Source organism: Leptosomus discolor, chromosome 1, assembly GCF_034619465.1.
Source record: "Leptosomus discolor isolate bLepDis1 chromosome 1, bLepDis1.hap2, whole genome shotgun sequence".
In the NCBI taxonomy this organism is placed as follows: Eukaryota; Metazoa; Chordata; class Aves; order Leptosomiformes; family Leptosomidae; genus Leptosomus; species Leptosomus discolor.
This window is the reverse complement of record NC_141391.1, coordinates 161,323,607-161,335,799: the sequence shown is the minus strand read 5'-3', so window position 1 is coordinate 161,335,799 and position 12,193 is coordinate 161,323,607. Positions and strand designations below refer to the sequence as shown.

Here is a 12,193-nt window from a genome sequence, read left to right as displayed (position 1 = left end):
AGGTGTCCCTGCCTGGGGAGGAGAGAGGTCCAGGCCCATCAGCCCATCCAGTGGTTGCAGTTCTCACCCTCAAACCAGAGGATTCTAAAGACTAATTTTATACCTATTGATGAGGTGGGACTGAGTCCTATCTGGTGTGCTGACTGGCTCCTAACAGGCTGATAGTACTACCAGTTGAGTGGAGACAGGGGGAAAGGAAAGCCAGCGCTCGCTCCAGATGTGGACTCCTTCTCTGGTGTTGTTGGTACAACCTCTGACAAACAGGCCCTGTCTCCAGCCTTGTTGATACAACCTCTGGCTATAAGACATTCGCCTCATCCCAGCAGTTGCAGTAATTGGGCCGGTTCATAAAACATCCAAATTGCCAGGCTGTAAAACTTCCAACATGTGTGCAGTGTCTTGGCCAGACAAGCAGGATGCTCATCCTTCCTCCCCTGTTCCAATGATAAGCTCGCTAGTTCGTCTGCCTTCTGTCCCAGGCTGGTACAAGAAGAGCACGCTCAATGGCCTGCACCTTTGTTACATGGCAAGCTGGGCAGTTTTCCCACACTGTAACACTTAGAAATAGAAAAACCCCAGCAAACACAGGCTTGTGCACCATCACATTTCCTGCCTGTCATCTTCTGCCTGCCCCACTCTCTTCCTCACTGCACCTTACAAGTGCTTGGGTCTTCTTTCAGTAATGTATCTTCTTCCCCATGGCTCTCTACAGCCTACTTGATGTATCCCAGTGCTGTTTCCTTCATACCCCTGGCATACGCTATGTTACACTGCATCTTAACATTAAGAAAGGGTTTCTGGACTTCAACAAGTTCTTCTCATTTTTTGTTACCCTTCTATTACTGCCTGGGATTTTTTCACCTTAGACAATACCTATTTCGTGCCAGTAGTGGAAGGGTAGATATATGAAAGCTCCTCGTTACTCTTAGATCTATTTTACACACAAAAGTTCAACAAAGTTGCTCTTAAGAATACAAGTTCCCTTCCAAGGTTTCCAAGTCTGTCTTCTTCTGATAGCATTTCATGCTGTTAAGTCTGCATTTGCTGACATGAGTTTTGCCTCAGGCAATCTGGTATTACTGCAAGATGACTGATCTGTCACAGGAGCATGAGGAGGCTAAATTGTCCATTGTGGATAAGCCAAAAAGTTTGAAAAACACCAAAGGGCAATATCCATATTGTCTTCCATGCCAAATCTGTGAAGGTCATGAGAAGAATATGGAGCTACTTCAAGTCTTTCAGCACGTTGGACTGGAAATTGGAAAAGGGAACTGGTGTTCGGTTTTGTTCCTAGGTTTGAGGGTTCATTTTCATCAGAGAGTTGCAACCTCTTTCAGTTACCTGTAGCTTTGGTATTCACCAATATTTTCCCATTTAACATATTTCTGTGATCCTCAACGATTGCTGCCAGGAAAAGTAATCATCTGATTTCAGGTTTTTGAAAAGCTGAATAGCCTGCATTTTTGATACAGCCTTTTCCTTGCCAGTGGCAGATTCATCACCAGATACAGGCTTCCCAGATATTGCCTTCCCTTCAGAAGGATTCTCGACTTGGTGGTCTTCCTGACTACTATCCATCTTCACAGTGGATTTTAGGCTGTGGAAGCAATAGTCACCAACCTGGCAAAGGAAAACTGGCTCAGTGCTGTCAGGGTTTAACACCACCAAGTTACCTGCTGACAATGGCTGCTTTCTAAGAAGGTCGTTTCCCTTCTGTAAGACAGGCAAAGAAATCTTTGTGGGTTCTGAATGTCCATGGGGACATGAAGGGACAGTAAGATAGTCTCCAAATGTATCCAGGTGCAATTCAGGAGAAGAGGTCGGTGCTTGACCTGAAACTGGGTCTATGACGCCACTTTTCCCAGGAGAAAACTCATGGCAAGGGCGATCACTGTGGGGCTGGGGCTCCTATGAGTCACAGGGTAACTCCCCAGCAGTGACAAGTGGCGGATGGGTGGAGTCCCTGCCTGGTGGCAGTACCAGGCTCTCGGTGGTGATGTACTCCAAGGGGCACTGCTGAGGAGATGTGATACAGCGAAGAGCTTTTGGAGTTTTCTGCTCTTCTGTTTGCATATTTGTGCCTTTCCCACAGGCTGGTGGGGCCGGTGAGACGTCGAGGTGCTGCATCATTTCCTTCTGATCTGGGATCAGGAAGGGCTCTGGAGGACATGCCTCTGGCTGTTCTTGCCTCTGTGGAGCCTGGGGACAGAATTCCCAACAGACTTTGGAAGAGTCACATACTGAAGGGAAAATGATTTCTCACAAACTCCCACAGGGTCTGCTTCCAGGGTCTGGTGCATATCAGGCTGGGAGGACGTCACTGGGCTGTACAAGTATGGACCGTTAAAAGCAAAGCAAGTTTGGGAAGCAACACTTGCATGAGCAGCACTCTTGCATGGAAGCCTGGCAAATAGGCAGGATGGACCAGCAGTCTGATTCACTGGGCAGACAAGTGCGGATGATGAAAGTGAGGTTTTGTGTGGCACTCTAGAAGTCTGACAGGAGTTCCGTGGAGCTAGTGTAGCATGGGAAACCTGCACCGTCTTTGTGTCACTCCATGGAACTCTACTGGACTGCTGTTCATCATCCTGTTCAGGTGGAAAAACACAGGACTTAGCTGCTATTGGCAGCTCTAACTGACAGCTGTCTAAGATGGTAACTGCACACCAACAGGAGATGCTGTAAGGGAGTACACTGTCTTCCAGGGAGCTAAAGGAACCTTCGTCCACATCTCTGGTGCCTTCCTCAGAAGATGTAAGCCTCGGCCTTTTTTGCTGCCACAGTTGTTTCCTGCCAACTCCAACTTTTCTCAATGCCAAGATATGCAAGCACAAATGAGCTTTTAAGAAAAACTATGTTTTTGCTGTAGATAAAACAGAGCCAGGACCGTTCTTTGGCCCTCTGTAAATGGCACAGACTGGTTGTGGTCATACTGTGTAGCCATAGTAGTCTTCTGGGCCTCCTGCAGTGTCTCTGCAGTCTAGAACACAGCTAAAGTTTTGGGTCTGTTTTTTCAGTTCAAGGTGCATGACATAACGTGACCACTGTGTTACAGCTGTACCCATAGTGTGAAACAGGATGTAAGTTGCATGGCCTGGGTGCTAAAGCCTGCTAGAATACTGTTGAAGGACACTGGACACAGCCTAACCTGGTACAGTTGTGTCCATGTTGCCCACTGGGAATTGTTGCTACCCTGTGCTATCTCCCAAACTGTGCCAGAATGTTATCTTGGAGAGCAGTAGTTGGCACAGGCCAACCCATGGCAGGGAGAGTGCTGACAACACAGCAAAGCAAGCGGTTACAAGGCAGTGCTTGTTACTACATCTTGGCCCTGATTTATTTAGCAGTATAGTCTCAGGCAATGTGACTTCTAGCATCAGCATTTATTCAGCTCTCACACTTTCAGTGGTACTTTGCAGTTAGTTATTCAAAATGAAAGGCCTCTGTCTCTTACAAGTGCTGAACGTGTAGCTAGAAAAGGGGAGAAGACAAAGATTTCAAAGAAGTAATGAGCATAACCCATCTTTCCTTCACATGACTTACAAAAGTATATACTAAAGCTGAACGGCCCTCTCTCCTAGGAGGCAGACAATTATCATGAAACCCAAGAGTCAATATAATTTGTGTCAGGCTCCCCAACTGCTCTGCAACCTAGGATAGCTTCCTGAACAGAGCACTGTGGTCACCTTCTCACTCTGTCTTCGAAGATTTGACATAAATTTGAGACTGTATGGGCAATTTGGAGCTATTTCTGATTGGCCACACACTGACCAGGACACCTGCAGCTCTTCTTTGTTCACATTCCACTTTCAAAGTCAGACTTTGCTTCAAGGACCAGAAAGTAGGTCATTTCTAGAGGATGAAGAGGTAAGGGAATATGTGTATTTTCATGAGAGTGAGGTTGTGTTCAGGCAGGCTGGGAGGAGTTCATCTAGTATTTCCACCTTATTAGGTCTATACCTTTTATTCAAGCCTATTTCCAAAGGAAATGCAGAGGAAGAAAGGAAGCAGGTTTCTATCCTTGGAGTTCCATCCAGGGAAGTTAAGGTCTGCAGCTGCAGCAATTCATTACAATTTCCATAGATGTTTGAAAGGTATATTCAGACTTTAAAGATATACAGGTGAAAATGCTTTGTCCTCCCCATCATGATGGGCGATATCCATGCACAGCTTGCTCTTACCCCATGGTTAGTAAGGAAGCTTTCAAGAAAGGAGTCAGAGGAGTGGGCTGCTTACTTACCTATACAGCACTTGAAGGCAGTTAATCTGCTCCACCTCCTCAGAAGTGTTCTGGCTATTGAAGCCCGGCTAGCTGGCTGGCCGTTGGCCGAGAGCTTCCTGAAGAGAGAAAATAAAGATTGTAACACTTCTGAGAAAACAGAGATCACAATAAGGCCAGAAAGAGCCAGGAGCTATTGGCACAAGAGCTCTAGTAGTACATTTGTGATAGACACGATAAGAATGAGCTTCCAGGCATTCACGTTGTATAATTAGTTTTACCAGTTTGTCAACCTGTGTGTTAGGAGTAATATTTTCTAACTAACTTTTGTCCCGACAACCTTGCTGTTCTCATATTTAGGGCCATGCTGTTTCCCCACCTAAACATAGTAGAAACAGTGCTATAGGTAATCTTCAATATATTGATATAGGTTAAAAAACTGCCAATATGAAAGTATTCCTGGCACCTTTATACCACTTTGATATGTTCCAACATCTTCTATCAGCTTTTCCCTCCTTTGTCCTTGCTCCAATCTGCAGGGGCTCTTCATATTTCAACCTTCATTCTCCATCCAGAACAAGCTGAGACCTGTTTCTCATTGCATTGCTGCTGTAGTGCAAGGATGCAGACAGGACAGCCACTTTGTTAAGCAACTCATGGCTGGCCCTAACTTCAACCCCAGCTGAGACAATGTGGTTTTCTATAGAGGCATTTCAGCCATTAACAGACCACAAAACCTTACAGAAGTAGCCTGCACAAATAAGTACCGTTCTCAGTCTTCCAGGTGAACTCCTCACTCCATTCACTCCAAGGCCCCTCATAATCCAGAGGCGTATTCACCCTTGCACGCATTTTCCCCCTATATTCTGTAGATGATGCCAGCATCTGCGGGGTGAAGATGAAGGGTGGTTCATCGTTGCTGATACTTAACTTCTGGAGCGTCTGGCGAGAAGAAAGAAGCACAAATTACAGAGGTCAGAGGAACTGTCTTTCCCATTTGCCCAGCAAAGAGAAACCCAGGACTCCTGCACTTCCTAAGACTTACCTTTTCATATTGGTTGTTTTTCCAGTACTCAACTTGGTATCTCTGTTTTATGAAGCTATATCCCAAATTGTATTTTATCCACCTCAGTTCATAATCTTGACTCTCTGTCACTGTTACTGACACATTTGCAGGCGGCAGCACCTTAACTGGAACACATGGAATGTCTCAGAGTATTTACCAACCTACTGGTCAGCACTCCCTTTCACCACTGTGAATACTTTCCAGAGAGGGAAAACAATGTTGTTTTATGTAATATAAGAAGTCTCAGCTTTCTCACACATCTTAATTCTCCGCATCTTCATTTCCCAGTCAAATGTAATAAACCAGTAGACACATTAAATAACAGAAAATCCCTATCCATTAATATTGACAGCACTCCCTGTGGGCAGAAAAGCAGTAAAGCACTATTTGAAACATCTGTACTGGTCCACCACATTTCCAGAGACTTTCAGCTCTCTGGGAGCTACTACATGAAAATTTCACCCACTGCAGGACCTCTCCCAGCTTTAGTCTGTGAAAAGTAGCACCAGTACCTCCAGATACATGCAGGCAGAGATGATCCAGATGGCACACCTCACTCAGCAGAGCAGTCCTACCTCATCCAGGGCTGCAGGGGCCACTGCTCAAACCTGCAAGAGCTCCGCTGGCTTCTTGAGAAATCACATGGTGACACGCTCCCACAAATCCCTCTCACCACAGCTCCCTGATACCTGGGACACCCATGAAGCTCAATCACAGAGAAGCCAGCAGGGCGACAGTTGCTCACCAAGGAGCTCTGGGTCACAACCCAAATTTCTGCACAACAGTTTCGACTGCTGCCAACTTCCTCAGAGTAACAAGTGCCACTGAGGAACTCCACAGCTGCAAGCCACCTCTCCCAGACCTCTGACCTGACACAGCATCTAGTTCCATCCTTCATCAGTCCTGCTCTCCTCCTTTTCCCACACACATCTCCTCACTACTGCTGTCCTCAGCCCCGCTTGCCCAGACAGGCGTCTGTCCAAGAAACAACCAGGAGAAGCAAGAAACAACACAGCATCTCACTGTTCTTGTAGGCTTCAATCAGTTTCTCCTCTGTCTTGGCCCGGACAGACACACGGTACTGGCTCTGTCTGCTGGAGTTGCTAACAGGGATCTCACAGCTCTGGACCACATATGGGACGTGTGGCAAAGCCTTCTCGAGCACAGGAGAGCACTCCTCTTCTCTGAGGGGAGAAAAAGAGGTTGTGCTGAGATCAGGGGGAATGGGGAAGAGCAGAAAGTCCATAGAAGAGAGGCAGGCACAGTGCCATGGGCAGAGCACGTACGCTGATGCTGGAGTGGCCCTGAAGAACAAGCCAAAGAGGACAGAGGTGGTGATGGCTTTCTTCACTTCCCAGCTGCATGTCAGACGATCTGCGCCATTGAAGAGGCAGCGAAGGTTCCTGGGCTGAAGGCCACCTTCAGAGAAGATGAGAGCAAGCTAAGTGACAGGAAAGATCTGTCTTCGCAGGCAGCACTTCCACCCCTGCATGGCCCTGCTCCATCCCACGCTACCTTCAGGCGTCTCCCATGACACCTCTGTGCTCCACTCGCTGTACTGCCCAGAGAAGCCACTGGCCCACCCTGGTCTGGCTCGCACACGGGCAACGTAGCTGCTCCCCGGGACAAGGTCCTTGTGGCCGAGATGGCAACGTGTGGTGTTGGAGAGCAAGAGCGAGGCAGCTTTCTGTTGTTGGGGGGAAGAAGGGAGAGTGGGGAGGGAAGTAATTGGGGAGTTGGGGAGTGAAGAAGAGGGGTGGAGGGAAGACAGTGAAAGAGTGAGAGGAGGTGACTGCCAGGCTGCCCCTCCCAGCAGTCCCATGCACGTGGTGGTCCATGCACATGCCGCCGTGCAGTGATCCATGCTCCCATGTTAGAGGAGCTGAGATCATAATGCCTGAGAACAGAAAGGCCATTCATTGTCAAAACTTTTAGCACAGTCTGTCACCTGTCCAAAAGGGTGCAGCCCAAACCAGGACAGCCCAGCTCCTCTGCTCCTACCTCCCAGGACTCCCACACCCGCTTGTAAGTCACTTCATACTCCAGGGCATTGCCCAGCCCTTGGCTTCCATCAGCTGCTTTCCAGGTCAGCAAGAAGTCTCCTGGCTTCATCAAGCTGGCTGAGAGGTTTTGAGGTGGGAGGGTCTGAACTGGAAAGTGAAGGTACAACCCATGAGAGGAGAGAGTGAGGACAGGGACATGAGGAGGGGAAGAAAATGCCTAGGTAAGCTTCCCCGTTTCCAGAGCAGCTTATCCCTGCCACACCAAGTAGCTCTTGCTTGAGTTCCCCTTCCTGCTGCTCCCAGAAACTTGCCCTCTGCCCTCTCTGCCCCATCCTCTTAATGTGGAACTCTTTGGCAGTTTTCACAATGGAAGTGGAATTAACTTCCTGGCTGAATGGCAAATACATTCTCAAAGATCCCTATTATTCATTGGAAAAAGAGAAGTTGCTATTTAATCCTTACCATTTTGGAAAAGATCAACATCTAGTTCTGCTTGAAGCATCTTGTTAGGTTTGAAGCCGTAAATATCGTCTACCCCTATTCCAAAATCATTTGTAGTGTTGCGACAAACCCAGTGCACGTAGGAGTCTGGAGCCTCAGGTAAGTCATTTTCTGTCTGGCGTTTGCAAAGCATCTCCTCATTCTCCCTGTGTACAGAGAAAGGGATCTATAAAGATCTGATTTGGAGACGTATACTTAATGCAAAATTAAATGCCTGAAACCAATTCCATCCCATTCTGTTGTTAGAATTTACTCGGGCACGTGTATCCTCTTCTCACTGTACCTATTAGTCCTGTTTTGCATCGGGTAATGTGACAAATGTTTTCAAGACCAGGATTTTTGTCAAATGCCTTCCCATTTCGAAGTTGTGCAGCAGAATGTTGTATTTTGCTACGAGTCTATTTTTGTTGAGGTTTAGGCTAACTCTATGTAATTTTTATGTGAGAAATAGTAGGATGAAAAATAATTTTCATGGAAATGCAGTTTTTACTCAGAGTGAAAGGCAGTAAAGTTTCTGATTATCTTTAGCTTCTTGAAGACACTCCCAGAAAAACACTTACAAAAAGTTCTCCAACTAAAATGTACTTCTGTATCCTTACAGTTCTGTTCTGCCAAGGGGCCTTACAGATTCATGAAAGGTTTCATCCAGAATGTTGATCGTTCTTTTAGATAGCCTTTCTCCAGGCTAAGGAGCATCATGAAAATTAGAAGCCATATTTTAAGCTAGACAGGAGAGGATAAGCTTTGTGTGCTTGCAGTAGGCTGAGCTGCTGGAGAGATGTGCTGCTTCTTTTTGTACCCTCTGGAATTTTGTTTCTGTTTATGGCTTCATGCCCAGTATGGCCTATTGTTCCAGTTCAGATGAGAAATATTAAGTTGTGAATATCTAAGGCCAAATGCTGTCTTCCAGGACAAGAAGGACTCTCCTAGCCAACTATGTGTCAGCAAGCATTATTCAGCACTATTGCTGTTTTTGAAAGTTGGGTATTAGCGAGGAAACCAGGGATGTTCCTGGAGTGTGGGTGGAACTGACCATACAGGTGGTACCCCTGAACAAAAGAGTCGGCCCAAGGGTTGTGAAGTCCTGAAGATATTTCTGTCTACTCATCAGCATTATCTTACAGTTTGGGATTTAGCCAGCTGTTCTTCACCTATGAGCTGTCCTTGCTTAATCATTGGCCATTTTGACTTCAGCTGTGTGTCTGTCCCCACTTAATACCTGCTTTTCTGATTGGCCTCTTCAGTCATCTTTCCTGTGTGATGCACACACTCCATCATGTAACAATGTTCCAGAGAATCCTCCAAAGGTCCCCAAAAATTTTGTATCACCTTTTCCCAGAAACATTACTTTCAAGGTCTTATTCCAAAGACCTTCAACTGAGTTTAGCTGATTTTAGGTCTGTTAATTCTCTCCTCTTTACAATAAAATCAAGAGTTCTTTCTCTTTTCTTGCCTTGCTCTGTCCCCAGATTCTAATCCATTTTCTTGTCAGCTTTGCACCTTTGTCTTCCTCCTGCCCTTGACTATTAGTCCCTCTCTGTCCTTCCTTATCCTCACAATTGATCCAGCCCAGTGATTCAGTTCCCATTTCATAAGGAAACTGATGTAACAGAGAGACACTGTCATAAGCAGACCGGTATCTCTGGCAGGAAAAGTGGTAGCACAGACGAATTTACCAGCCTTCTCTATCTCACAAACACACGGTTCATACATGTTTCTCAGAAAATTACCAAACCCATACTCTCAGTGATGCTCCTAAATGGGCCAGATAACAGCAGGCATTCCTTCTCTCTTTTCCATTTATAAACAACACTCCGGCTCACGCTTTTTCTGACACCACCTTCTCCACCCCATTAACAGCAACCTATATGCCCCATCTTATTTCATATCTATGATCCCACAATAAAATTATGAAAAAACTATTGTAGAGGTGATGAAGTTAACTCTACTATCACACCCTGTTCCTTTCTTCCTTCCTAGAAGACGCCTCAGAAGCAGGCACAACTTTTACTTGAACCCAATTACAGAAAGAGGGGGCCATGCTTTCTGAAAATCAGACTGCTGGTCCTCAGGGTTCCAAGTTGCAGTCAAATTCCCATTGGACTTTTATGCAGCACAGCACATTTCAGGTACTTACATTATAATATTATCCCTTTTGTAAAGAATCATACCAACGAGGGCATGAGCCTCTGGATGCTCCATCCATGTGCAGGTCACCTGTGAGTTGTAGTCATTGTAGCAGCTCAAGCTTTTCATAGGGATACTCTCTGAGAAAGAAATCCAGGGGAAAAAAAAGGTAAAGTGATTGCCACTAACCGCCTAGTAAATGTTATGACACAGGAAATGTACATTTAAAAGCGAGATGCTCTAGGAGGAATCTTGTAATGACTCAGAAGAATACCCAGACTTATTTGTTGGAAGTAGATTCATGACCCAGAAATGGCCAGACCTGCTATCAGGGATAACTTTTTTTTTAAGCCCACAACCTTCAAGTGGTAAAATAAAGGCCACCCTTGGTACATGCACTATGAAGAAAGTTGCTTTCTTCTTCTTTATTTTCTCTGAAGGTAGTATCTGTGCTGCACTATTGGGGTATGAGCTTCAGATGACAGAGATGTCAGAGTGCAAACATGAGTGTTTTTTTATGAGAACTACTATCAGCTTGGTGGACGGTCTCTTTACAGGCAAAACCCATCAGCAATGTATGATGGTGTCTTAGCTAGCAGGCATAAGAGGGACCTTACTTTGATCTTCTGCTGAAAACCAGTGCAAAGTGAGTTGTATGGTATTCCTTGCATCAGCAGAAAATGGAGCATCCTGCCTAGAAAGGGATGGTCTGAATGTAAGGCTGAGACTTGGAATGCTGAGAGACCAGTCTGACCTACACTGTAATGCATTTCCCTCAGAGATCTCACAGGGAGATGTCCTGCCGTTGAGGTGAGGAGAGGAGAGGAGAGGAGAGGAGAGGAGAGGAGAGGAGAGGAGAGGAGAGGAGAGGAGAGGAGAGGAGAGGAGAGGAGAGGAGAGGAGAGGAGAGGAGAGGAGAGGAGAGGAGAGAGAGGAGAGGAGAGGAGAGGAGAAAGAAAGAGAGCAAAAGAGAGAAAGAGAAAGGAAGAAAGGAAGGAAAGAAGAAGTCAAAGAAAGAAAGGAAGGAAGAAAGGAAGAAAGGAAGGAAGGAAGGAAGGAAGAAAGGAAGAAAGGAAGGAAGAAAGGAAGAAAGGAAGGAAGAAAGGAAGAAAGGAAGAAAGGAAGAAAGGAAGAAAGGAAGAAAGAAAGAAAGAAAGAAAGAAAGAAAGAAAGAAAGAAAGAAAGAAAGAAAGAAAGAAAGAAAGAAAGAAAGAAAGAAAGAAAGAAAGAAAGAAAGAAAGAAAGAAAGAAAGAAAGAAAGAAAGAAAGAAAGAAAGAAAGAAAGAAAGAAAGAAAGAAAGAAAGAAAGAAAGAAAGAAAGAAAGAAAGAAAGAAAGAAAGAAAGAAAGAAATAGCTTTCATTGCATCAGAGGAGGAAAGACATTAAACTTAGAAACACAAGCAATGGATATGGCAGATGGCCTCTTTACCTGTCAGCAATTCCACAATAAGAAAATCAGATCATCTGGGTGTTGCTGTTGGTAGCCCCCCCACACCCCACCCCTTTCTTCTGCCTGTCCGCTTGTCTCTTTGTCTCTACTCCTGTGCACTACCATCTGAATCACACAGCCCTTCATTTATCTGTCTTTTCACTGTCAGGGTCTATTGCTCCTTCCTATTCACTCAATAACCAGTCAGCTTGTTCGTCTCATCCATTTGCCCAGTATTTCACCTGTCCGTGCCACCAGCACACAATCGATTTGTCTGCACATGCATCTGCTGTGCACTGGTTTTCATCAAGACATCTGTTCTCCTACAGCATAGAAGATGGTGGCAGAAAGAAGCAGAAAAGCAAGCAGAAAATGAGGAAGAGCATTAACTGAAAGAAGGAGACAGACACATAAAGAGAGGCAATGACGGGAGGATAAAAGAATATAAATTTGAAACCCACCTCGAATGGCTTGGACGCTGAAGACCACATACAGATTCAGCAGAAGGATGGAAATCTCTTTCAGGCTCATGATGTCCTTTGCACACAAGCTTGATCCTAATTCAGAAGATAATTGGTTTCATCGCCCACTGACTACTCTCTTGCGCTGCTTATTGTGGAGCTTCTTGTTTTCATTCCACAGAAAGAGAAGTAAAACTGAATTAGGGAACTTCTCTAGGCTTTGCGTTGGAGTGACTAGTAGACTTGGTAGACTCAGAAAGAACTGAGTCTACCAAGTATTTATTGTAGGACAGAATCCATGTCTTCTTATTGTGTGAGCTTGCAATATGAGAAAAGAATGAAGAAGTAAATGTACGTTTCCAGGGACGTGCATGGATTCTTTCAGC

The 12,193-nt window shown here is 45.4% G+C and overlaps 2 protein-coding genes across 2 annotated transcripts; both read right to left on the bottom strand.

Annotated features, from left to right (window-relative positions):
• Window positions 1-856: 856 nt before the first annotated feature.
• Window positions 857-4,186, bottom strand: LOC147416336 (uncharacterized). Its single transcript, XM_086461658.1, is given in 3 exon segments — window positions 857-2,220; window positions 2,223-2,808; window positions 4,182-4,186. Coding segments are annotated over 3 exon segments (1,437 nt in total). The 3' UTR covers window positions 857-1,374.
• Window positions 4,187-4,294: 108 nt separating this feature from the next.
• Window positions 4,295-11,922, bottom strand: LOC147416335 (cytokine receptor common subunit beta-like). The gene is made up of 10 exons (XM_086461646.1): window positions 11,808-11,922; window positions 9,927-10,056; window positions 7,751-7,935; window positions 7,287-7,435; window positions 6,801-6,972; window positions 6,572-6,704; window positions 6,309-6,469; window positions 5,265-5,410; window positions 4,987-5,161; window positions 4,295-4,338 (listed from the first exon to the last, which is right to left on the bottom strand). Exons 1-10 carry the CDS (start codon window positions 11,875-11,877, stop codon window positions 4,295-4,297), a joined length of 1,365 nt encoding a protein of 454 aa, XP_086317772.1. The 5' UTR covers window positions 11,878-11,922.
• Window positions 11,923-12,193: the final 271 nt, after the last annotated feature.

Coding starts and splice junctions, on each gene's coding strand:
- LOC147416335 (XM_086461646.1), bottom strand. CDS start 11,877: ATGAGCCTGAAAGAGATTTCCATCCTTCTGCTGAATCTGTATGTGGTC. Junction 5,411..6,308: donor GATTGAAGCCTACAAGAACA/GTGAGATGCTGT, acceptor CATGTGTTCCAG/TTAAGGTGCTGCCGCCTGCA. Junction 4,339..4,986: donor CACCTGGAAGACTGAGAACG/GTACTTATTTGT, acceptor TTCTCTCTTCAG/GAAGCTCTCGGCCAACGGCC.